Source organism: Neoarius graeffei, chromosome 15 (assembly GCF_027579695.1).
Source record: "Neoarius graeffei isolate fNeoGra1 chromosome 15, fNeoGra1.pri, whole genome shotgun sequence".
In the NCBI taxonomy this organism is placed as follows: Eukaryota; Metazoa; Chordata; class Actinopteri; order Siluriformes; family Ariidae; genus Neoarius; species Neoarius graeffei.
The window spans coordinates 38,384,553-38,412,006 of NC_083583.1; the positions used below are offsets into that span (position 1 = coordinate 38,384,553).

Genomic DNA, 27,454 nt, shown 5'->3' on the forward strand with positions numbered 1-27,454 from the left:
CACAGCTTCCCCCAGGACTGCAATCCTATCACAGTGCTTCTTCCTCTTATACCAAAGCGATTTCCAACACTTAGTAAACATCACGCGTCACCAGTTTGTTACATAAAACATTGATTATGGAATGTCCATAAGTTGGTTAGTTCGCCTCACGCTTTCAGACAAAAATTACAGCTCATGTTACTGAAAACACAGAACAGAGTCCTTAAGAGGTCAGAAAACTTGCAGCTTTACCTCTGAAAGTTACAAAGCACTGACACTGGAGACTCCCTCCATAAATGCTAAATAAACATCTTACAGAAAACGTTCTCTTTGTTAAATAACATTAAGTTTATTATTAGACTTATGCATTGTACAAGTCTCTCTGTTAGCTGACTATAGCAACAATGTATTAATATAAAATTAGTATAAACAATTCACATTATACTTATATAAAAATATTTAATTAATATAAACATTTAAATTATAGCTGCTAATCACAATCAGACAGATTGTGTACAAATAGAGGAAATTCAACACCATTGTTACCCGCCCCAGGAGTGGTCGACCAACAAAGATCACTCCAAGACCAAGGCGTGTAATAGTCGGCAAGGTCACAAAGGACCCCAGGGTAACTTCTAAGCAACTGAAGGCCTCTCTCACATTGGCTAATGTTCATGAGTCCACCATCAAGAGAATGCTGAACAATGGTGTGCATGGCAGGCTTACAACGAGAAAGCCACTGCTCTCCAAAAAGAACATTGCTGCTCGTCTGCAGTTTGCTAAAGATCACAGGGACAAACCAGAAGGCTATTGTAAAAATGTTGTGGACGGATGAGACCAAAATAGAACTTTTTGGTTGAAATGAGAAGTGTTATGTTTGGAGAAAGGAAAAAACGCTGCATTCCAGCATAAGGACCTTATTCGATCTGTGAAACATGGTGGTGGCATCACCACGGTTTGGGCCTGTTTTGCTGCATCTAGGCCAGGACGGCTTGCCATCATGGAGGGAACAATGAATTCTGAATTATACCAGCGAATTCTAAAGGAAAATGTCAGGACATCTGTCCATGAACTGAATCTCAAGAGAAGGTGGATCATGCAGCAAGACAACGACCCTAAGCACACAAGTCGTTCTACCAAAGAATGGTTAAAGAAGAATAAAAGTTAAATGTTCCGGAAAGGCCAAGTCAAAGTCCTGACCTTAATCCAATCGAAATGTTGTGGAAGGACCTGAAGCGAGCAGTTCATGTGAGGAAACCCACCAACATCCCAGAGTTGAAGCTGTCCTGTACAGAGGAATGGACTAAAATTCCTCCAAGCCGGTGCGCAGGACTGATCAACAGTTACCGGAAACATTTAGTTGCAGTTATTGCTGCACAAGGGGGTCACACCAGATACTGAAAGCAAAAGGTTCACATACTTTTGCCACTCACATATGTAATACTGGATCATTTTCCTCAATAAATAAATGACCAAGTATAATATTTTTGTCTCATTTGTTTAACTGGGTTCTCTTTATCTACTTTTAGGACTTGTGTGAAAACCTGATGTTTTAGGTCATATTTATGCAGAAATATAGAAAATTCTAAAGGGTTCACAAACTTTCAAGCACCACTGAACTAGCAAACAGTCCTGCGGTTTGAACTTGAGCACACATTTGAAACTGATGGGTCACCAGATGTATATGCTAGCAAGTCATCGCACACCCAATAAACTAACCATAATTACCCTTACTCATTTAACAAAACAAATGACATATGTACTTTTCTCCCCATCATTTATTTTATTCAAATCTCAAAGCTGGTCTCACAGAGATCACTTTGCCTTACAGAGAAAGCAATAAATACATCAGTGGGAATTCATTCAAGGACAAAATCAATACAAAATAATATTTACACACCATTCAATAGTGCAAACAGAAAATGATACACTCATTGAATTCTTGCATTGTTGTTATTGAAAGGAAATTACAAGAGCTCAGAGTGAGCCAAACACTTAGTCTCATAATTAGTCTCGATGCAACACTTTTCCTCTTTACTTGATGAAAATAAAAAGGATCCATCAAATCATTAAATTACATTGAACTGATTGGAGACTGAAATACCCCAGGGGGATGATCAACATGCACCTTTGTTGGGGTATATAGATCCTTTTTTATCTATACATGTCACTACAACGTACGTGTACTACCATGCTGGTAACACTACAACTAGAATTAGCATAGTTCTAAGGAGCAGCAGAAGAGTTGGAAAATAAATCCCAGAGCTGATTTCGACATGTGCTTTCTCTAACACGCCATAACTTAACCAATTCTTTATGAGCTGAACAAGCACAGACGTACAACACTGTAGGAGACTGAAAGGAACAGGGCACCGAGTGCAAGAAGCCCCGAGTTAAAGACTCTTCAGCACCTGGTGCTGTACTCCATTTTAAAATACACGCACCATGTGTGTGTATGTGCAGGATGGCTGTCCTGTGCTTGTGCACTTCCACAGGATGCAAAACTGAGTGTAGTAAGATGTGACAGGAGTCTAAAGGTGACACTAACATCTGGATGATGTACACAAGTTATCCTGGTTGGTGTGAAATTGCTAACATTTTACAGATCAACTGTAAAATAGAAACCTGTGGACCAGAGACGTTTGGGTTGAAGTCTGCCCCCTGGTGGTTAATTTTTTAACCCGACTGAAACAAAACGCACACCAGAGTGTCCACACATCCTCAATTAGTCAGAGATTACAGACAGGACAAATCCAAGGCCTGTCTTGCATTTTAAATTCACACAGTTCCAAGACTTTAGGCTATAATCAGACATGAGTCGCTTCGTTTTCTCATGTGAAACCGTTTTGAAAATATTTGATGCTTGAGAGTACCAAGGTCACTCGCACCAGAAGGGTGTGTAAAATCAAGGTTAGTGGTAGCCTGTTGCCCTTGGGCTAGGATTTGGGCAAATGAAAATTCAGAAATGGATTATTTGCTGTTTAAAACATTTGTCTGAATTTAGAGAACACATTACAGCTTTAAACACACTTCAACAGCGAGACTTGTACAGTAGATGGGGGTTTTGTATTTTTCCTCTTATACGCAATTTGAGTATCTTATGTGCAAGTTGTCTGGACACTGTGGTCATACATGTGGACACCCTGGTATGCGGTAAAGCACAAATGTGTAGGTAAAATGAAGCATAATGCCCATATTATACTCCAGATAACAGCAAACTTCCTTATCGTACAATCCACAAATACACATTAAAGTGCACCAATTCACTTTAAGCCTCTTATTTTACAATCGTATGTGTACACACACACACACACACACACAAAATGCATATATTGGACCATGTCAAAGGTTTGTCAGTTCTTGAAATGAGACTCAAGTATGTTTCAGTTTCTTTTTTTTGGCGGTTTTGCTCCTTTCAGACACGCCAGTCTTTTTGTGCGGTGAATCTGAAAAACATCCCGTCTGGGCTGCACAATGCCTCTGGAGCTTTTTAACAGTTTATCTGATTAAAAACAGGCACCGAGTACTTTGTCGACCACAGTACAAAAAGAGGCTAAAAATACCTGATCGGGAGATTATTTTGTGCATAGAAGATGCATACATCCATAAATTACAAAAAAAAAAAAAAGAGGAGGGAAAGATCATCCACCAAGCAACGATCATTCATGAATGTCTGAATCATGCCAAAGCAAGGTGTAATACTGCCACCTGGTGATTTGAGAGAGTGAGAGAAATCATCTTCACGAGAGAAATGTGATCAAAAAGGATGAATAATTCAAGCATCAACCAAGATGAGATTAAAGGTGGAAAGGAGGAAAAGACCGAAACAAAGTAACTGGGCTACACTAGCAGACAGACAGCCTTTGTTTGGAAATTGCTTCATTTCTGCTTTGTCATTACAGCTCTGCCCCCTCCTGCTCAGAGCGGAGTCTTTGGTTTGTGGAGAGGAAAAAGGGCCACAAGACTCCTGGTATGATGCGGCATCACAGAGTGCTTTGGTTTTCTTCTTGTAGAATGAATAATGCTCACAGCACTTCGGCTCTACTGGGGTCTGAGAAATGCTGAAATATGGACCGACACTGTCATTCCTCCTCAGGGTCATAAGATAAACAAGTCTCTCCTTTCTCCTTCACGTTTACGTGTCCTTGTACCTGTAGGTGAGTGAGAGGGGAATTTGGTTAGAACATTGTTTTCGAGGAGCTGTGGAATTTTCCAGATATACAGGAAAACATACTGTTCTGACTAACAGTGGTTCTGTGACAGATGTGCAAGCCCAGCCAATACAGGATGGTTATGGGATACATTCGATACGCTACTCTGAATATAACATTCTTGCTAGCAAAAAATATAATCATAGCAGCAGTGTTTTGGAAAACAAACATTTCAACAATAAACATGTAATGACTTCTTTCAAGCTGAACAGATTAAAAGGTGCGATCTGTAATTTTTTTTTTTTTTAAAAGGTGACATTTAATTTGTACAAGTTTTAAAAACTTGTAGGTACTACAGGAGAAGGGGAGGGAAGAGAAAAAAACAAAAACAAACAAACACCACCTGATTCACAATATTGCAGTACAATATAGCCCAAGAGCATTAGCTCAAAATTGAGTCCAACCCGGAACAAATTAGTAACAAGCTGAATTTTTCAGAATATGTTCAGAATACCCTTAGGAATAACATACTAAAAGTCCCTGGGAATCCACCTTGTGCTCTCTGAGAAATTCAAGATGGCGTCCAAAATGGCCGCCGATTGAAGATTTTTCAATATCTCAGGGATAAAACATAATATAAATGCAATTAAAATGTTAAATTATATATGTTCTCTCATACAAGCAATGCAAATTCACCATTGTCACACTGTTAAAATTAAAATTAACCAAGATTACAAGGTCATTAATGTAGAAATTACATGGAATTTGATGGTTGACATGACTGACAGATTAGCTTAGTAGGCTACCTACATACATGAACATAATGTAAGACAACAATTAGACATCAATTTCCTTAATATTTAGTGCATCTTTAAGCTTTGATAAAATATTAAAGGGAAATTAAATTTGAGAACTCTATCTTCTAAAACTACAATGGCAAGCTGTTTCAGTACACTTCAACATTCCGGCGACTTTCATGACAAAAAGGTCTGCCTCAATAAAAGCTCTTGCTTATAAACAATGAGTAGACTTAAACACTTCTCAGTGTCTCAGTTGTAATGCTTGGACCTTTGCTGTACCATCAATGAAGTAGGGAATTTATTCAAGCTTGTTTAAGGGTGGAAAAAAATTAATCTTCGAGTTTCTAGCGCCAGCCTTTACTACTAGCAATGCCAGTGTGTTCGGACAAAAAAATGACTAAACTCAGCATGACCTTTTAACATGCCATTTTTCATTTTACACCACCAATTTACTTTAATTAATATTAATGAAAATAAGTGCTCCAACCCCTAGTAATTGTGTTTGTTGTTTTGTGAACAGAATAGGATGATACGGAGTGAACGAGTAACCAATGGATCCACACTATACACAAATATACTGTTATAATAATGTGTACATTGTTATTATAATGTTAATACACAATGTAATTAATACACACATGTTGGAATTTACTCTCCTACCCTACAAAACATATATTCTGACCTTTTAATTGCATTAATACTTTGTTTTGGGCCTGAGATATGGGCAGATCTCCATTTGGTGGCCATTTTGGACGCCATCTTGAATTTCTCAGAGAGCACAAGGGGGATTTCCGGGGACTTTTAGTATGTTATTCCTAAGGGTATTCTGAACATATTCTGAAATTTTCAGCTTGTTACTAATTTGTTCCGGGTATAACCCTATTACTCCTGGGCTAATAGCTGTGACTAGTTTTTATATTTCAGGATGTTTTTTTATTAAATATCCAGGCTGGAAAAACATAATCAGAAATAGTTCTAATATGTCCAAATTCATTAAAAGGTTGTAGAGGAGGTAAGGTTGGTTTGGAGAAAGCAGGAAGGCTTGTGAATATTTTCATTGCAAGTAAGACTTTGAGATAAGACCCGAGCGTGCCTTATACACCAGAGAACAGGGTCCGAGTGCATCGTACCCGCTGTGTAGAGTGAATTCAGGCAAGGCTCCCAGAGAGGTCAGCTGCTCCTCCAGAGCCACGATGCGCAGGCCAATATACCCAGAGGACACCACGAGCAGCACCACCCTACACACAAACAGAAGTGTGTTATACCAGTGAATCTCACACGGCTGAAAGCAATCTTGATGAACCAAAACTAAGTGTGTCAACATGCAATAGAGTCAGTTTCATCCTAACAGCTTGCTAATCAAGTTCATTAGAAATGAAGCACGAACCTGAAAAATGGCATACTAGCTGAGCACCACTACCTTGAGGAACCATTCTGCATCTTAAAGTGCATATCACGGGTAAATTCAGGAGCAAGATCAATGTAATTATCCTATTTTATATTAAACTTTGGTCAAATATCTGTCACATTTTGCACAATTTTTTTTTTACCTTGCGCAATACCAGAAAAATTCAGTTGAAATCAAGCCATTTGAGGCGAATTGGTCCGCCTCTGAAAAAACCTGGCATTTGGATTTCCCGGCAAACATTGATTTTTGTGACATCGCGTGCAGGACGCCTCCCTCTGAATCCTACGTCAGCGCTGGTTTGTTTATGAGAAAACGACCTGGTTGTTTTCTGCAAATTTCTTCAACGTTATCACGTAATTATTAAAATGGTTAACAGATGTATCGTAGGAGGGTGTAGCAACACCAATCTTGATGGGATTAGTACTCATCGTTTTCCAAAAGACCGGACAATGAGAGAGAAACGGGAGCACTTTGTGCGAGGCACACCCGGAAGCCGAGGACCAAAGCAGAACCGAGAAAAAGACCAAGAAAATTGGAAATTCATAAGTTGACTGTTGCCAGGGTAAGAAATAATTCTGACATCTCATTATATCCTTCATCCAAAGGTGACGTAACATTGCGCTCAAAATTTGCATTGAAATTTTGCATTTTTTCAATGCAAAATCGCTAGCTGCTAAACTTGGTCTACACAGGCTGTGCACTGAAACCGTGTAAAGCTCTCTCAGCTTGCTGGCGCTTCCGCAGGTGACGTCACGAATCAGGCTTGAGACTCCCTTGGGATTTTTCCAGATGCGTTTTGTTATTTTATTTTTTTCTGCTGTAGACAGATGGCCTTGTGCAAAATTACCCTTCTGGATGAGTGTGTAAAGGGACATACTTCTCATCTCATCATCTCTAGCCGCTTTATCCTTCTACAGGGTCGCAGGCAAGCTGGAGCCTATCCCAGCTGACTACGGGCGAAAGGCGGGGTACACCCTGGACAAGTCGCCAGGTCATCACAGGGCTGACACATAGACACAGACAACCATTCACACTCACATTCACACCTACGGTCAATTTAGAGTCACCAGTCAACCTAACCTGCATGTCTTTGGACTGTGGGGAAACCGGAGCACCCGGAGGAAACCCACGCGGACACGGGGAGAACATGCAAACTCCACACAGAAAGGCCCTCACCAGCCCCGGGGCTCGAACCCAGGACCTTCTTGCTGTGAGGCAACAGCGCTAACCACTACACCACCGTGCCGCCTGGGACATACTTTCATAAAAAAAAATAAATAAATAAAATAACAACCCCGAAATTGGTCCAGGATATGCACTTTAAGTTGATGTACACAGTAAATGGCTACTACAAATCTCTGCTCATTTCATCTCAGTAACGATGACACTGGGCATCAGTTATCAGTCATTTTGCAAAGCTGTGTAAATATTTGTGTTGGACAAACTAGCTGCAACTCAGCCACTGCAGGAAGTCGAGGCTTTTTTTTTTCCCCCCAATAAACACTTTGTCCCAACTGAATGGCTAGTCTTATTTGCTGCGATTTAAAGATTTGTTTGGACATGTGCTGGAATTTGGATTTGTCTGCTAGTTAACTTTGGTACGTTTTGTGTAACTTACAGTATTAAGTAGATGAGCAGCAGAGTGTTGAGGTTGGTGGCTTCTCTCTGGATGAGCAGTGATCTGGCTCCGTCAGTCACGTTCCACATCCATGAGGCCCCTACACATAGATCTTCACATGAATATCCAGTCCAATATGCAGCCATACAATATGTATGTGTATAACTTGTGCGTGCATTTTACCTGTGTACTCCTCTGTCAGACTCTGACGTTCTCTATGTGGACTTCTTAAAGTCGGATGACTTCCATTTGAGACGGAGTCTAAGAACACATACACGCCTGATTCAAACACTGTACACTACACGATTTGTTCTTATACCCATAAATCCATTTAGTTTGACTGGTATTCAGAGCATTTCTTCATGCAGATAGCTATGGAATACAATAACTAGACAGACACACAGCAATGTAATCTCACATCATGAGTCTCAAAAGAATATATAATGTGCAAGAGTGTGTGTCTCTCTCTCACCTTTAAGTTTAGAAGCAGGAGGTTGCAGTAAAAGTCCAGAGTCTGTTCCATCGAGCTCCTCGTAGGCATCAGTCAGACTCGACTGGCTCGAATTCTGTAAAACACACACATACATACTCTCACTCAGCCACTGCTACACACAGATTAATTAAAGTGAAAGTAGAGTGTGTGCGCATGTGAAGGCTGATCTACTCACCACCAGTTTGCTCTGATCAAAGCTGTTCTCGGTAGATGAGAAAAGCGGGCTGCTGTTGGCGCTACAGTCATCCGGATATGAGCAAACTGCACGCAGCAGCCTGTAGCAGCCGTCACGGTTCCGCAGAGACACAAATAAATACTACAACACACATGCAGCAAAAAATTAAGACTCAACACTGAAACCTTTATACCGCTCTAAAGTCACATAGAACTTCTATTTTGAGAAAAAAAAAATTGCTCCAATCAGCTGTCAATACAAAAGCATGTTTAAAAACAGGAAATCCTGATTTTACGAATATGCAAATTAGAAAACACCATCCACATGTTGAACTAGTGCAGTGTTGGTTTTGAATTCATGTACTTTTTAAGCTCAAGGATTCATTTTCCAGGCATTTGTCTCTCAAACCGGTCTCAAATTTGAGAAAGATGACTTCAAAATCGTTTAACAAAGCCTGTATACACCCTGGAGACTGACCTTCTCTCCCAGGTTGCTGCGGATGGACAGAGCGTTTGGCACCAGCAGTGCTGTGTTCTGCTTCTTCAGGACAGTGATATTAGACACGGGGATCACCACCTGTTCCACACACATGCACAAACACTTAACATTAACATAACATGGCTGATCCCACAGAAAAGAATTCTTTAGAAATGATATAGCATGTTAGAGTTATTAAATACACAGTAACGCTATTACAGGGTTTTTTCTAGAAAAATTTAGCATGAGGGCGCTCACCATGGCGAGGGAGCGAAGCGACGGGGGAGGGGGACGGTGCCGGTTGTCCGCCCCCCCGCCGTGCGAAGCCTTTGAAAAATTGAGGCTACAATGGGACATTCTGAGGCTATCCGAGAGGGAAATTGTCACAAATTGTCAACATTGAAAAAGAAAGAAGTAATCTTCTTCTACCCCGGACAGTCTTTGGCTTTCTTCCGTTTCGTGCCGCGGGATGATGTCTTTAAATGCCCAAGTGTCAACAAAAACAACTCGCGAACTACTTCTGTCAAAAGCTCCCGCGCCGGTGGGTGAAAGGTCATTCAGTCTCGAGAAATCTCGCTCTACAAGTCAGCTGACCTTGTATGTAACCCATGTCAAATCTCGCGAGAACAGCCGCGACAAATAAACAACTAAACATGGCGCCTCAGTCTGGAAAACGCCAATTCGGATTGTTTTTGCACCATCTGGCGGTGTATCTACTATGATTGGAATATTTTTGGAGTAATTATAACGTATTTGATGCTCAGACATATTGTCATGTGGTGTTGCTGGGATGTTTTCACAGAGAAAAGATCATTTTGAGAAAGATTGCATGTTGTGCAGTAGCATATAAGTGCATGGCCTTAGTGTGACTTGGGGTTCAATCGGCATTTCAGTAAGGGGGCGCATGCCGAGTGTAAGAGGGCGCAGCGCCCCTGTTCCCCAGTTTAGACGAAAGCCTGCTATTACATAGTGTAATGCATAAATGACTTTTGCGCAGGAAAAAATAATAAAAAGGTTACGACACCATTGGGTGTCAAATTCTAAAGGCTCATCTGATTAATTACATTGCTTAGGTCACACTTCCAAGTTTTAGTTCCTACTTGCTTTCACAAGAACGACATTTTTAACTGAGTTTGGCCTGAATTACAGTAAAAGAGAAAGGTTATAGTGTCAGTTTCAGTATGGATAATGAATAGTAAGCAGTCAAGCAAGTTTCACTGTTACTAAATAAAAGCTTCAAAATGAGCCTTTTACAAATGAACATACAGCTAAGAGCAAAGGGTTACATCCCTTATGGCTTCTAGGGGGATAAACTGAATCAAACGGATTTCTGTTTCATCAGCAGAAAGGATTTAAAAAGAAGGCTCCTGATATTCCTGTGTCCAAACACAAAAAACTTGGGTACAGCTTTACCTCGGACTTCTACAAAGCAATAAAACTGGAGATTCCTTCCACAAATACAAATCCCCTCCCAGAAAATTTCACCATTTCAGATTAATCACTTTTTAGTAATCGTGTTAGTAACATAATACAAGCGCATTAATATAAACACGTGATCTGCAGCTGCACTATTGTCAGAGCTGCTGTCAGAAAATTAAAATCAATCAATAACTTCTGACTAATCAGAATTGAAAATTTAATAGCACTGTGGTATATTGGACATTATTTGACCATTTTTTAAATTTGTGATAACAAAATGACTGTATATCGAGCTAATTCTGAAGCAGAAATGTAAATTGTTGGTAACTACATGTTCAATATTAACTCGTCATCAGAGACTTCAGTCTGAAGATACAGAAATATGATTGATTCAGATTTATCGTGAATACATGCAAATATATGTTAAATATTTCTTATTAGACGCTCAAAAAACTAACAGCACACACACCAGGAGAAGTTGCATGAAAGCAGGATTAAGTGAGCACCTGGGTTAGATATAGAAACGTTTTCTTATAGTTAATGTGACCCGTTTTACAATCTCAAAGGTCAGATCTATATTACCTTGGTGGCCTTGAGAAGCACAGAGGAGTGAAAGCACACATTGTTCTCTGTGATATACAGACGGCCATGGTATGGAACCTCTCTCTGCAGAGCACAGATGTAGGCTGCGTTTAAAAAAAAAAAAAAAAAGGCCACACAGTTAGACACAGCAATTCTGGAACTGACGTCATTACGTTTTATAGGCTTCTCATCAGCAGCTGCATTTACTTCACCCCTCCCCTTCAGCTTCAAACAATTAAAGCTAAAGGTCGGTACCACCTCAGCAAACAAACCCGAGAACACAAGCAGCACTATGTCCACTTCGGCAATTACTTATCTTAACAATACACAAAAGGCATATGGACAGGAAAGTCAATATTGCATGACAGCATGATCATATGATACATGATGTGAACGAAAGTAAATATTGCACTCTGATTTGCAAGATCCCTCACCGTGCAACAAGTCTTCACTCTCAGGGATATCTGGGAAGAGTTTGTGGAAGGTTTTGTTGTGCTTCATGAAGCTCTGTGAAGGGGAACAGAAAGAGGATTTCATTTATAGCAGTCAATCAGTCTCGTAACTTTTTGCGGCCAGGGATCCCTTCAAGTATAAAATAATAAAATCTTTGATACACACAGTCATTACATTTCATGAATGTAATTTAAACTTGTACAATAATATTTTGTCTACTGATCCACAGAATTAGAGCTTTCTATTCCTGAACTTTCCAAAGGTAGAACAGATCAGGTGCAAGTTGTTTTGAAAGTCTGGATTAAACCCATTTAATTCAACAAACCAGTCAAACAGCGAAATAACCATCAGAACTCAATAATAAAGTTAACGACTTTGATAATGGTGGGTTGTGATTTTACACCACTGACTAAATTAAGAAATCTGAAATCCCCTGACTACCTTTCCCAGACCTCTGGTTGTCCCTGAACCCTACTTTAATAAGAAACCAGTGTTTCTCAAAGCATTAACGCATTGCACCAATGATGGGATTAACCATTGACTCTGGTGCACCATTATAAGGACTACATTCCGAATTGGATAAAACCTATTTTGATTTCATCTACAATGCAGCTTTCATCATGCAGCTAGTAATGGCTGGGTGAGAATGCAAAGTACACGTACACTTCTTGAGTTCAAGCTGTCATTCCTTTCCAAAGGTCCTCCAATGGTCTGAGACCTGAGAAAACAAATTAAACAAAAATTTATGTTTAACCAGACTTAGTCATGCAGGCTCACAAACATCTTGTACCACTCATGCCTTGGCCGTATGTGCCTCAGCGTTAGGTGGTGACTCAAGAGTCTCAGAACCAAACAGGGATTAAACAATTTTTTTTTTTTTTTTTTAAACAGAAAAAGCTGTTCTACCTTGGCAGGGCTGGTCTGCTCTGGCACTTGTTCTGCTGCTCCATCACAAGCTGAGCTTCCTCCAGACTGAAGGCTTTCTTTTGCTCCAGCTTCTTTTTCACCATCTTTTCCTTCTTGACTCTTGTGGGGAGAGTCCCGCTCTCCACCTGGTAGCTGTACGAGGTCAACAAGAAAGAAAAAAAAAAAAAAGAAGGTTCAGTGTGTGAACTGTAGCACTGTATGAGGTAAAGGCTGTGCAATCGTCTGACAGCTTTGAGAACCAGGAAAAAGAAATATGAGACATATTGCAGAAGTCAGTCAGAAGATTAACAACATCACAACAGATTAGTCTCACGCTTATGATTATTGACCTCATCACTGATCTGTTTTGTCCACAATCGCTCAGAATATAATGAGATCCCAAAGATCAGATGTCCTTCACCTTCGTGGCATTAATCAACGTTATTCCACCAGACAAGCATAATATCTAACTTTATAAGCTGTATAAAGAATCCAACAGATTCATGACAAGAAGTCATGAGACATTTACTACGTCCAAAAGGTCCCCCCCAAAGAGTCAGTTGATTAGGCTTGCCAATTTAAAAAGAGTTCCAATAAACCAATCCATGTTTTATTACATCAGAATCATGTTTAATGGCCAAGTACGTTCGTGCGCTCACACACTTCCAGTAATCTTATCTGTATTTTATTATCTTGGATATTAATTTCCATCCACAGGGTGTTTATATATAAAAATTTTCACAATCTAATAACTTTGCCAATTCTTGTTTAATTCACCTCAAATTTTAACAGCATGTATGGAAACAGGTTAAAATTTTATGCTTTTTGTTTTTATATTTTTAGGTATAGAAATGCCATTCACTGGAAAAGAAAAGACGCAGTGTGTTAGCGTACGCTCGAACAAGACTGTACAGCGTGCATTTATGAGAGAATTCTCTTTAAAAATAAATAAATAAAAAATTCACCAACTGCAATGCAGATCTGGACATGGTACAAAAAGTTCAAAAAGGAAGCCTGTCTCTCTCTCTCTGTGTGTGTGTGTGTGTGTGTGTGTGTGTGTGTGTGTGTGTGTGTGTGTGTGTGTGTGTGTGTGTGTCAGGCGGCATGCATATTAAATTTTAGAAATCGTTCATGGAATCCACATACCTTTGAATTCATCACTCAAATTTTGAGGAATTAATCTTATATTGCTCAACATTAAGCCTGTTCAGTTTCATTTGCCTCAACTATGTAGTTTGGGATAATTACATCTCAAATATCAAAAATTTTTTTTAAACACCCTGTACATTAGCCACTGTTCTTAACACTAATGAAAATCTAAAAAATAGCTTTAATAAATAATCCCCCCCCAAAATGCTGAGCTATATCCTGACATCTAATCCTGCTTACCTGTACTCATGTAGTCTTCTGGATAATCTCAAACTCAGAGATCTAGGCATAGCACCGTAATCCATTCAAGTGCCAACCAAATGAATAGGTTTCAAGCCATTCCTTTGTAAAGCAGACTCATTTTGGTATAATTAATTATATATATTAAAAAAAAAAATCATGTCTCTTAAGAAAAGAAAAAAACCCCACACTATCACAGCAAAACAGAGCTTAAATGTAAACCAGCTCCTCACACAAGACAAAATTCTTAAAAGGGGTGGGTCCTGGGCTAAAAAAGGTGTGACCCAAAAAAGAAGGGAGGAAAAAAAAAAAATCGCGTGATGAAATGAAACACCTCCGACATGGCACACAATGCAGCATACGCAAACACACAGGTACAGACTTGTCCTGATCAGACAACACACCCTAGTTTTTCCCCCATTTCCTCCTTCACAACAAAAATTCACAACTCTGATGCTCTAACTAGAGCTGGGTTTTTTTGTTTGTTTGGTGGGGTTTGGACACGACAACGAAAAAAACCCAAACCCCAACCCCTTAACTACAGTATAGAGAGATTTGCAATGAATGTGCACAGATTGACAGAACGTGCCCATTTCTCTGGGTGGGGCAGCACTAAATGACAGACTTGTTCTTTCTTGAAGCCATCTGAGGAAGAAAATTGGGAAGAGACAGACTGCAGGGAGTAGGAGTCAGCGTCAGCTTCCTGTGTAGGCTCTCAATTCTGTGGGTGGTGAAGATGTTCAAACTTCCTCCTACGTGATTCCCCCTTCATATCCAGCGTCACAAGTACAGATCACGAACACCTAATTTAAGGTGTATTTTCTTCAAATACAAGGTCTGTTTTCTTTACAGCATGACAAATAGCACACGGTGCAAAGTGGGAAGGAAAATTGTAGAGGCAGACGCACCATGATGATTAACTTAACCCATTTAATCCCACTCTGGGAGTATATGAATTTTAGCGAAGTCCTTCTTGTAAAGTGTGTCCACTCAGTGGCCATCTTCACACCACTCTCAGGCAGTCGTCGTCAGTCATAAGACTAGATTTTTTTTTTTAAGCTAAAAATTGTACTGTGGGTTACAGTCATTTATATTTAAAGTGGCTCATCAATATTTTAAATAAATGCTAATTACCACCCACATAAGCATCCGATTATCTATTCACAATGAACCATGAGTCACTATTGTGACTGTTCATATTTATCATCTATGAAGATGAGCTCTCTCTCTCACACACGCACACGTCCCAGTTGTCTGATAATCCTTAAAAAGATCGCCAACTGCGTGTTTTCCGTCTAGGGAACATGAAGCATTGTATGAGCATTGATGCCGGCTCCAGTGACGGCCGGGGGGTGGGGGTGTTAAGCCTCGAGCTCGAGTGTGCCCTTAGTGAGATGATGTTCCCCACAGATCCCCACATCATGTCTGCTGAAAGAAAAAGACCCTGCTGAAAGAACTGAATCAGGTCAATGTTGCCCCTTTTCCACCAAATCAGTTCCAGGGCTGGTTCGGGGCCAGTGCTTAGTTTGGAACCGGGTTTTCTGTTTCCACTGACAAAGAACTGGCTCTGGGGCCAGAAAAACCGGTTCCAGACTAGCACCAACTCTCTGCTGGGCCAGAGGAAAGAACCGCTTACGTCAGCGGGGGGGCGGAGTTGTTAAGACCAACAACAATAAGACCGTGAAAGATCGCCATTTTTAAGCGACAAGAAGCAGCAGCTGTACAAACGCGAAGTCATCCATTATTATTATTGTTGTTGCTGCTGCTGCTGCTTCTTCCGTGTTGTTTTTGCTTTGATATTCGCGCCAAGGTTTATGTAAACGTAGCGCTGTAACTGACGTATACAGCGACGTAATGACGTGGCTCCGCTTAGCACCACGAGCTATGGAAAAGCAAACTGGTTCTCAGCTGGCTCGCAAGTTGAACGAGTTGTGAGCCAGCACCAGCCCCGAACCAGCCCTGGAACTGATTTGGTGAAAAAGGGGTATGTCTGTGGCTGGAAATGGCTGAACTCCCACAACCTAGAGATGACAGAGAAAAACTATAGGTGCTTTCACACAAGTCTGTTTGAGTAGGGGGGAGAGAAAAAAAAAAAAAAAAAAAGTGTCAACTTCTCCCCTTCATTGCAATCACACTCTGGTTTGGACCAAAACAACTGGTCCGAGTGTGTCTAAGTGAAAGTCTTCGTCTGCTTCCAATTGAGCTCTGGATCAAGTCATCTGCAGGAAGTGAATTAAAGATGTGCATTCTGTATTGCAGCACTGTTTTTTAAGCCTAAGGAGAAACCAAACCACAGATTTTGCTCCGATTTAGACTCTAAGCAAATAGGAAGCCTGTCCAATCCTAAGTATATTGGCAGTGAGCCTTCCTTTAAAACCAGAGACCATTCCTGGAGAAGCAGGAATCAGATTACTTCATACCCATACGTGCAGATGATATCAGGCCATGGCTGTTTACTTTTGAAGGATTACTGGAAGGAGGTGCCTCGCTGCACAGAAGAAATGCTGCACACAGAAACAGCCAGGACACCCAAGCAAAACGCGATCGTGCTTTGCTGTTCAGAACGGCCTGGCCTTCGCATTCCAATTTGCTGCAGTCTGAACTTGGCAAAAGACTGGCTGCCGAGTTGTGAGGAACAAGTGTGGAAAAAAGGTCATCTCTGTAGCTTGGCCTACGGCAAAATAACCCTGAGAGCAAAGTGAGGACATCAGGCTTCTGATTATTTCCTGTGCATACAAGTGCACAAGAAGGCATTTGCTCAGTAATTATCATGGGGTGACTGTGCACACATGAATATGCTGATTTCAAAATCTTTCAAGCCAAACAAAACCCCAAAAAATAAACTCCTTTACACTGAGACAATATCCACACATGTTTGAGGGTTCACTTGCACATATTTGTACCTGTATACTGCATACAGATTTTTTTTTTTTTTTTTTAAAGGAAAAACAGTGTTTCCTGGGGACAGGCTCCTACTCTCTCAAAGATTCACATATCATGCTCAGAGTACAAATTACACGAGAGAATCTGAGATTGTGACGCAACTTACACACCACATGACTTACTAAGACTGAGATTGAGTGGATACGTTGCTTTTAAATTGTCGTAAACAACCCTGAAGATGCTACACGTCAAGCGTTTGGGTGTAAAAACAAGTCCGATCATTGCAAAGGGAAATTTTTTTTGGGTTTTTTTTTTTGCCATCCCCAATCCTACAAAGGATACGATTCTTACAAGTGACAAAACTGCTGAGTTTCATCGGCACTGGTCACACTGGATAAATTTGGTTTCGGCAGGCAGATGGTGGTTTGTGAAGACCACTTCACAGCAGAATGCTTCATATGGGAAAAGAGAACAGAAATGGGAAGAAAAGAAAGGCAGTATGGGGAGCAATAATTCAGACTCTTCCATAACCGTAATGCAAACCTGTCAAATGCACTTAGTCAAGCTTACATGCACAAGATATCAAAATCCCAGACATAGCAGCCCTGTCGATAACTGCCGGCAAATTTTTTGGTATACTTTACTAATCCTTGAGGAGAAATTAGGTACTGCATTTAACCCATCTGAAGCAGTGAACACACACACACACACACACACACACACACTTGGGCAGCTGTGCTACAGCACGCCCGAGATGTATTTTTTAAAAGAATTAGAAGACTTTATTACCTCCGCCAAGGAGGTTATGTTTTCGGTAGCGTTGGTTTGTCTGTTAGTAACATTACGGAAAAGGTAATGAACGGATTGCTCTGAAAATTTTTCCAGAGGTGTGACTGGGCACATGTAACAATCCATTAAATTTTGGCAGTTATCCGGATCACCTTCTGGATCCTGGATTTTTTTTAAAAGGATTCTTGGTGGAGGTCTGCACTCTCCGAGTGATTTTCTAGTTTGATGGCTGTGTTACTGAGGTAAACGGTGTTCAACTGCACAAGCAACCTCACAAGCAGATACCCAGTTTCAGTGCAAATGGCCGTGCACAGGGAAGCCTCTTCTTAGCAAGATCACAACTTTTAAAATGGATAAATTGTTATAAAAGTCGCTTTTTTTTTTTTAATTAAAAATGTGTGGGGGACACATCAGCACACTTGCCGTAATCAACAGAGTTTATTTTTTGGGTTTTCTTTGGCTTTAAAAGAACAGCATGCCTGCTGGGGGACTGTAGTACATGACCAATGTCTCAAACTAAAAATATGACAGGTCATGTCCTGTTTAGCATGTTCTTGTATTACCAACTCAAGCCACTGCTGACTGTACTTGGCAAAAGTTTAACGAGAACAGATCATTTACAGGAAACTAGGTCGCTGTGGCTTATAAGCAAGAAAGAGGAAAAAAAAAAAGTCAGTCAGCTGTGTAGCTAGGTCACATTCATCGCACAAGGCGAACAAGAGAGTGAGAATCAGAGATTGAGTCTGTGCCAAATATAAACCCTACAGTTCACAGGAAGAAAAAAAAGAAAATTACACTAGAATCAAATTCCACTGAAGACGAGTAAGAAGCGTACGTGTGAAAGATGAGTTTCACTTCATGTGGTAATGCAATACAAAACTAATAAAGCAAGCCAGTGCCATAAAATGACTCAAACCCAGGCTTAAATTAAGACATGTTGGAAGAAAGCTAAACAGGAAACAAATGATCTTGTGAATCTATTCGGTCACATCCTGTTGTAACATAGTGGGGCACAAAGGTCATAGGATTCACAAAAAAGATTGACAAAATACAAGATATGACCCCCCCAAAAAATTGCATTAAAACAAACATGTTCAAGTATAATTTACTGCAAGTATACGATACAAAACATGATTTAGTGTCTGCAAAAAAAGTAATTAAATACATTTCTTAAAAACACTGAAAATGAGGAATTACATTTAAAAACAACAACAAAAAAACGACATCCATGATCTCAGAAAAGTGTATTGTGACAATATTTTTACATATATAGTATCGTCATATCACCTGGATCACATTGGCTTTAAAATGCACATTTCCTCCTTCAGAGACGAAGCCAGCCATTTTGATATCTAATCAGAATGTGGCTCACTAAAAGGATTTCTGCTGCACAAAGCATGTTCTCAGGACAAGGGCAGCAACAGCCAGAACATAACTCCTGATGGAGGTTTTTTTTCCCCCTTTCTTTCTTCTCACCTTCATAAGTAGTAGGAAAGCCCAGTGCATCCCGATTGCTACAGGTACTGTCTTTTGCGTTGACAAACTAGGAAGCGCGTTTCATTTCATCATCTGATTAATTAAGTCCTCAGACTTTTGTCTTCTTGAGTATGGGTCACTTGACATCATAAATCTTTGCAACGATTCCAAAAGGAGCAGAAGATATGCATTAGTGCTGGTGTGCAAAACAAGCCGGGCCAAGAACACATTTAACTTCCTTTGTACAAATGTTTGACGATCATTAAATCCTCTTTTACAGTCACTGTCAGCATCATGACGCACCACAGAAATCACCTGAACATAAAACTGCCCACAGGACAATTTTCTAAGCCTACCAGCTCTTCCTCTTCGATTGACAACACCAACCACCAACACTCTGAACGCTAAAAGGCAAATGTAAAAGCTCCCCTACCTCACCACTTCCTCTCCCTCCACAGCATCGGCTCTCTCCAAAAGGCTCGGGCGCTTCTCACGCTCCATGATGAACACAGATTGCGAGTCCTTGTTAGTTTAGACAGAAGAAATCTCGAGGTGTTATCTCACAGCCAGACACTGAGACATGACGTTGGGTCTAAAGGTCTCCCTTTACAGCTGCTACTCTTGCATAAACAGATCTGTAGCTTTCCAGGGAGAGGGAGAGGAATTTTTACCCATAAGGCACTACCTCCAACTGTGCAGTTTCCTTGGCAACAAGGGGGCTGTGCTGGGATCGGAGGGTGATGGAAAACAACAGAGTCTCTTTCCGCCTTCTCATTTAAATTCCATTAAAAAGAGAAAAAGGGTAGAACGAAAAAGGTGCACATGGCCGGAGCAGAGCGACACAATGGGAAGCCTCACAAAAGGGCCTGGTAAAGTGCAGACCAGCTTTTGTTGTGGGTTGGACAAATCACAAAGTCTGTAGTAATCCCAAAAGAAAGCAGTGAGAAACAGAACGGGGTTTGGGGATTATTCAAAAACGTCATGGCTGTATGGACTGAAGGTCCTAAAATTGGTCTTGCTTGAACTGTGTATTACACGGAGTTTAGACAGAACACTGAGCCTGTAGCGCTACAGTGTCTGGAGTTCAACCATCAAACTACTGGCTTTCGTTCTCTCTAACGTTACACAAAAACCTTATTTACACCGATCTTGAATTGCTTCTCCATTCAATTCAAGAACAGAATAAATCCAGCAGGTTATCTCAGCAAATACTTGACTGAACAGGGACCCTGTTCTTGAATTGAATGGAGAAGCAATTCAAGATCGGTGTAAATAAGGTTTTTGTGTAACGTTAGAGAAAACGAAAGGAATGCACCATGGATGGGATAAAAATCCATCACAGAACACCATCTACACATTCACACACCTGTGGCACATTTTGGGGAAGCGAGAGGAAACCCACACGATCACGAGGAGAACATGTAAAACTTTGTACAGACAGGAACGCAAAAAAAATTCTGCTACAGCATCTGCACTCAGGCAAGTGTCCAGAAAAAAAGGGGAGAAACAATGTTGGAAAGCTGCGAGTGAATGTTAAAACTGAAACATGCTTGTAGCGAGAAGGAACAAAAGTTCATTCATCTTCAGCATGTGCTCTTTTGGTGCTCAGGGTCATGCTAGTTCTGGAGCTCATGCCAGGAACACTGGGCACGAGGTTGGAATGCACCATGGATGGGATAAAAATCCATCACAGAACACCATCTACAAATTCACACACCCGTGGCACATTTTGGGGAAGCGAGAGGAAACCCACACGATCACGAGGAGAACATGTAAAACTTTGTACAGACAGGAACGCAAGCTCAGGATTGAACCAAGGACCTTGGAGATGTGAGGACGCAACTATCTCGCTTGATGCCCAGGAACAAAGATGTCTGAAAACAAAAGTACTGAGAATAAACCATGACTAAAAACATATGAGATTTATGAATGGGGTTTCTGCTTCACTCCTCCTGATCCATCTTATTATTGCGGTCCTTACTGTTCAGCTGACTTCACACTTCCCTCGCACAAGGTGTTAAGCTGCTTTTTAGACTCTTGTCTCTACAGAATGGCGTCATTTTGGCTGCTGTGTCGTGACCCAGAGAGTTTACACCATTTGGGATTTGAGGGTTGATGATGTAGTAGAAAATTCTGCTACATATGATTATCCAAGTCATTGCTGATATAATAAATGGTTTAAATCAGACCTGCGTAAGCCAGTACAAGCCAAACCAGCCTGCACTGTTTTCCAATCAGAGACTGGAAGATATGCAAGATACAGCTCTGATGACTAAGCCAGTCCAGGATGTAACCAACCTTTATGTTTTTCTAATGACGCTGCATAATCTGCTCAGGTGTTACGCAACCTGGGCATCTCCTCCTTTAGAACATAGTTTAACGAAATCTAAGTACAGCAAAGCCTGAAATGAGCAGCAGGAAATCGGTTTAGCAAAAACCATAAACTCCCACAGTCTGACTTCTCAGTAGATAAAGTTTTGAAAAATAAATTTCTGCATTGTGTTCCACACATCTCATAAAAATCCGATTTCAAATAAATATTAACTACATCTTATTGTGTTACGTCACAGGATTGCCATTTTAACTTTGGCTACTACGTGTAGTGTCTGAAAGAGTGAAAAGTGAGCTTGAAAGTGAATGACGTTCTAAAGGCCATGTCCAAAAGAATGACCACCTCTCACACAGCAGCTCAGCCAGGGGCCAACGAGTAAACACTGCTGTGCCGGGCTGGGCTTTAACCCAATGCAGTGGTCAGATCATCCTGAATACCAATCGCTGAGATGCCACACAACAATGCGCTGCTTGTGAACGGGTCCAGCAGGTCCATCGTCTCAGTGTTGAAGTCGTGTGGCTTGATTCATCACACTGACTTCCTCTGACTGCATTTCCACACAGAAGACGCCTTTCTTCCTACGGCTCCCAAAGCACTGTGTGGAATTCCCACCTGAGCCTCACATGATCCTGAAACGCAGCAGCTGACAGGAAGTTGGGGTGGGACAGAACGCAGAAATTCATGGCATGACAACCAAACTGTCAAATATCAATTCACACTGTTATTGTCATAAAAATACATAAAAGAATATTGTGGATATCAGTACTTTTATTATTCCTTATTTACTCACACTAACAAGCATTCAAAAAGGACAGTTTTGGTTTTTTTTTTTAAATTTGAGAATATACAGTTTTCCACCGACTCATTTGAGATGTGTGATGCTATATTTGGGAATTGTTTTCGTCATACTGCACATCAATGACATTAGGTTTTGATAGCAGTCAAGTATTTGCTGAGATAACCTGCTGGATTTATTCATACCAAGCGCACTTTTTTTTTTTTTTTAAATACTGCTGAACGTTTCAAAGGAAATGCTACAGAATAATTATAATTGTCATCTCTACCGTTGACAATACCCCTATTAAATAGTTAAGGCTTCCTGATAAAGCCAAACCAGTAAATCACACCCTTAACACATCTGCAACACGGAAATGGGCGTCTACTAGTGTGGTGAATTGTGTTTCCAGGAATCAACCAACACAAAGGGATGTGAGTAAAACAAAAAAAAGTCTGATAAAGGCGAGCTTCGCAGATGACTTGTGTAGAATTTACCAGGGTCAGAATGCAAGCAAACGGTCCTTCTGCTTGACTTATTTCAGCTCAACACCATGGAGAGAAATCATTAACGTGTCTCTGAGAAGCAAAGTCAAGGCACGTCCACATGTGGTCCTTTAAAGTCTGTAATTAAATAAGTAGGTCTGTAATTTTAGTGTCATTATATAGCTATGACATTATGTAATTATGGCTGACTTTCCGTCTCACTAGCCAACTGGGCTGCAAGTAGACATGTCTGTGACACGATATATGAGTGATTCCACGCTTATGGGTACTGAAATGGGGACATGAACTTATTCACCTAAAACCATTTCTTTTTTTACCATCAGGTCACAAAACATGTAATCTTTAATGAATGATATGTTAAAAGATAACTTTAATTTTCTGAGATGTAATAAAAACATATTTATATGCCAAAGTCAAGCCTATGAGTTCCAAAATGATGTCTGTTACATTACTTCTGTTACGATTGTCCATCTCGCGTCTGTTACAAATTAATTACAATCTAGCTATATACCATGTTAATCTTATTGAAAGAATGTGTATGTTTATTCTACTACACATGTTTATTAATTATATTTGCTAAAACATCACCTTCCTATGTTTCAAAAAGTAATTCTACATTGTTAAAATTGAGAATATATATGTCCACAACACTTCCGTTACGTTCTGACTTTGGCATATAAATGTTTTTATTACATCTCAGAAAATTAAAGTTATCTTTTAACATATCATTCATTAAAGATTACATGTTTTGTGACCTGATGGTAAAAAAAAAAATGGTTTTAGGTGAATTTTTAAAAATAAGTTCATGTCCCCATTTCAGTACCCATAAGCGTGGAATCACTCATATATATTTGCTACCAAACTTCCATCATCGCAGTATTTAAATTAAGAAAAGGCAACCTAAAAATGTCTTAATCTGCAAAAACATCTGAACACTTTGCAGAAAGTAAGAACCATCAAATAGTCTTCCAGAATTTTTAATCATTATTTTTAAAACTTTTTTTAAATAAAAAGGGATGATACCAGTGACATCTCGGGCGGTGTGTGTAATGTCAGAGTGCTTTTTTTTTTTTAATCACAACATCGAAACTATAACCGCATATTGCCTATAGCACTAAAAGCAAGCAAACTTTGATGTGTGCTTTGACCTGAGCTTTCATTTTACACACTCGCTGCTATACGAGGTCATCATAAGGGCCTCTGCATGCTCTTGCGACAAGGCTTTCGCAGATAGCTTTTTGCAGACAGTTGAAATTTATCGTTGAGCGGGGAGTACTAGGCGTGCGCAATGTTATTCACCGCCACAACGCAAGGGGGCGGGCGCGAAGTTGCAAAATCGCTAGGAGTAGTTGGTGGGTGTGGTTAGTGGAGTGTTTATCCTCCGGTTACTTATAATGACTAGAACTGGAGTCGTATAGATGTACGTACTTCCTCACTTCCTCGATCAACCGCTCTTCGTGCTGCTCCATCTTCGCTCGTGTTTTTAAAAATGGCGGTCGTGAAAACAAAACAAACCGGGAAAGTAGGGAAGCAGAAGTGCGTGTACAGCGGATGTAGAGTGGACCAATCAGAGCCCTCTTGTCTGCGAGGCTTCTGCGGTGGTCACAATTTTTGGGAGGTGCGCGCAGAGCGTCTGCGAAGGTGGGGGGGGGCTATGCAGACACCATCTGCGAGGACTGCGTTGCCAGCATAAATTGGCCTTAACGACCCATGGCACACACTCCCACTGGGGTCTATGGAAAGCACAAGCTATCAGCTCATCAGCTGCTTTTCCAAGTACTAGAGATTGGATTGTGCCCTCTTTTGGAAACAACATTAGCTCAGAAAGGCTGAGAAGAACTCAACACTTGGCACAGCACCTGTAACTGACCTACACATGGTGGGCAAAAATAGAAATGACAAACGCCACACAAATGTCCTACAGACCAAATACAGCAATCGTGTGCATGCAGGAATCAAAACGCTTACTGAATATTAAACGATGTAAAATCTGCAGACTGAAATGATCAAGGCAAAACCTTTTGCTTTCCTGCAACAAATATCCCCCCCAAAAAACATCAAACATCCTGGAAAATTATTTACAAATGAAATTGTGAACATAACATGTGGTGGTGTGAAATCCCTAAACCAGATCTGGTACAACTAGTTACCATCAAAATTAATACACAGTAATTAGTTGAAATGAATCAACCCATGTGCAATTGGTGTCACATGATTTCAGGATCAATATGTGTTTCTGGAAAGTTGGCTTCGCAACATACAATTTTTGGCCAAACGTGTGACAGAAGGTCACACACACAGCTCATCTAAAAGCCATAACTAAAGCTCACAGAACAGCTACAAATATGGTAGTAGCAATGGCAAAACATAAAGGAAACTTGTGACTGCACAGAAAAATATCCCCACTTGGGCAATGACTGAGGATGTCAGCAGAACACCGTAATTTCCCTTCGTCACAGATCTATCATGAAAGGATCATCATATGACAAGGATGTTTTCAACCAGAATTTTACTCGGATTTTTTTTACAACACAATACGTAGGGTAATCTTAAAAAAAAAAATTCTGAACAGAACAGTGAAAAACCAGCTGAAGGCTCCAGAGTTTGTCCAAGTATGCACCTAAACAAACAGCTACATGGAGACCGATGAGGTGACAAAGAAAATGTAGGACAAAGACCTGAAAACCAGGGCTTGGTCTTAACAAATGTAAATGTCCCAAACAGCCTATGGTGTACCATTAAATTAATGATGCAGTGCCTGATGTGATCAGACTCAATGATTTGAGGCCAGAGTCATTTAAAATAGACAATTTAGTCACGCTTGGTGAATAGATAACCATTTGCAGGAGTACAGCAATCTCAAAGCACAACACAAACTGGCTTTAATTAGGACACGACAGCTTTAATGGTTAGAAATTCACACCTTCAGGGTGACATCAGATTACTCAGTCCTGACCACAACATCCCCCAGCAGGATATCTGACACACACACACACACACACGGCACTGGGACAGGCCTGAACGTTTACCTGTGGATTAATGATACTGATGACGTTTTGTAAATGAAGCATTTTCCATGGATTAAAATAAGCTTTGATAAGCATATAGCATGTAATAGAAAACAACTTGCTTTCAAGTCAAGGCTTGGATTTACAATGAAGGCCAAACAGCCATGAAAAACTCACCAGTTCAAAATGTTTCTGGGACATAAATTTATTTATACTCCATCAGAGACATCAGTGCATCCATTTATTCCTTTTTGGGTAAATGCCATCTGATCCCTCATGAGAGGATGATGACAGGGTGGATTATAACCTTTGCAAGCAAATCAGGATTTTCACCTACATATTTCAATAAACCTTGAACTTACACATACGGTCAATATATACACACACACCTTTTATCTTATATATAAGGTATATGTACATATATGCATGTATGCATGCATGTTAGATGAGATTTAGATTAGATTAGTTAGAACTTTATTGATCCCTTTGGGAGGGTTCCCTCAGGGAAATTAAAATTCCAGTAGCATCATTACAGGATAAACAGAGAATAGAAATAGAGAAAAAAAACTTCTAGATAAATTAAATTAGGCATTTGCATATACAAAAAAAAAAACATATGGGGAAGAGGGGGAAAAATATGTATGTATGGTGTGTGTGTATGTATGTATGTATGGTGTGTGTGTATGTATGTATGTATGGTGTGTGTGTGTATGGTATATATATATATATATATATATATATATATGGTGTGTGTATGTATGGTATATATGTATGTATGGTGCGTGTGTGTGTATGTATGGTATATATGTATGTATGGTGTGTGTGTGTGTATGGTGTGTGTGTGTGTATGTATGGTATATATGTATGTATGGTGTGTGTGTGTGTATGGTGTGTGTGTGTGTATGTATGGTATATATGTATGTATGGTGTGTGTGTGTGTGTGTGTGTATATGTATGTATGGTGTGCGCGCGCATCAGCTCCAATATGTTAATGGACCAAGTAAACAACATAACGGATGTGAAGAATGAACCGAGAAAGCTAAAGCCAGTTACTGAAACAATAAAATGTAAGGTTTAAATAAATTCGTGCTGTATTTTATATCCAAACCCCCCCCATCATTAAAGTGATTCATTAAATAAAAGTTAATGCTGATGATAAAAGTAGATATACAAAAACAATTCAACTTTTAACATACTAAAGGTGATAAAACAAGATATATGATATAAATTCACAATTATATAAAAACGTTTTTAGAATGAATATTTGTGAATGAACCATTCGCCGGTGCTATCTGTGCAAACTAGCATCTCAGCTAGCTAACGGTCTCACTCACCTCTCCTTCATTAGGTGCTTGATCCCGAAAATGGCTTTTTCGTCGATTTTTCTTAAAAATGTCTTCAATCTCTCTCTTTTATTTTCAAGCATCGTTTCTCCCGGAACTCTAGCACCGTTCTCCTTCCCGAGTTCAAACTCTGCTCCGAACCTCCTCCTCTACGGATGTGCTGAATTGATTCTCCCTTTCTGCTAAGCCATTCAGTCAGTACACGCCATTTCCTTTCTCATCACCATACACACACTAACCCCACCTACTGAGTCAGGGTTGGCTCGGAGCTCACGCCACGCGGAACACTGCCCAATCACGGACGGGTTTACCTCCACGCACGGCTGTCCAATCCTTGTGCGCGAAGCGGGATACAACTAGCCAATCAGAGCTAGAAATGCGAAACCCTCAACCAATCCTGAAGCAAGATAGCGGATATGTAGGTGGGGAAAAACAACTCCTTCTCCATGTATGCAAATTAAAATGAGACAAAATCGGACCAAAGTGTTTTGA

At 40.2% G+C, this 27,454-nt stretch overlaps 1 protein-coding gene across 3 annotated transcripts; it reads right to left on the reverse strand.

Annotated features, from left to right (window-relative positions):
- Positions 1–1,742: 1,742 nt before the first annotated feature.
- On the reverse strand, positions 1,743–27,179 carry si:zfos-943e10.1 (GRAM domain-containing protein 2B). Of its 3 annotated transcripts, none has more exons than XM_060941278.1 (12): positions 26,954–27,179; positions 12,462–12,614; positions 12,219–12,273; positions 11,537–11,609; positions 11,103–11,206; positions 9,102–9,200; positions 8,625–8,765; positions 8,429–8,522; positions 8,140–8,217; positions 7,957–8,056; positions 6,061–6,168; positions 1,743–4,130 (listed from the first exon to the last, which is right to left on the reverse strand). In XM_060941278.1, exons 1-12 carry the CDS (start codon positions 27,043–27,045, stop codon positions 4,115–4,117), a joined length of 1,113 nt encoding a protein of 370 aa, XP_060797261.1. In that variant the 5' UTR covers positions 27,046–27,179; the 3' UTR covers positions 1,743–4,114. The 3 variants fall into 3 exon arrangements, with proteins under 3 accessions (XP_060797261.1, XP_060797262.1, XP_060797263.1); XM_060941279.1 differs by lacking the exon at positions 26,954–27,179 and adding an exon at positions 19,432–19,618; XM_060941280.1 differs by lacking the exon at positions 26,954–27,179 and adding an exon at positions 13,851–14,079.
- Positions 27,180–27,454: the final 275 nt, after the last annotated feature.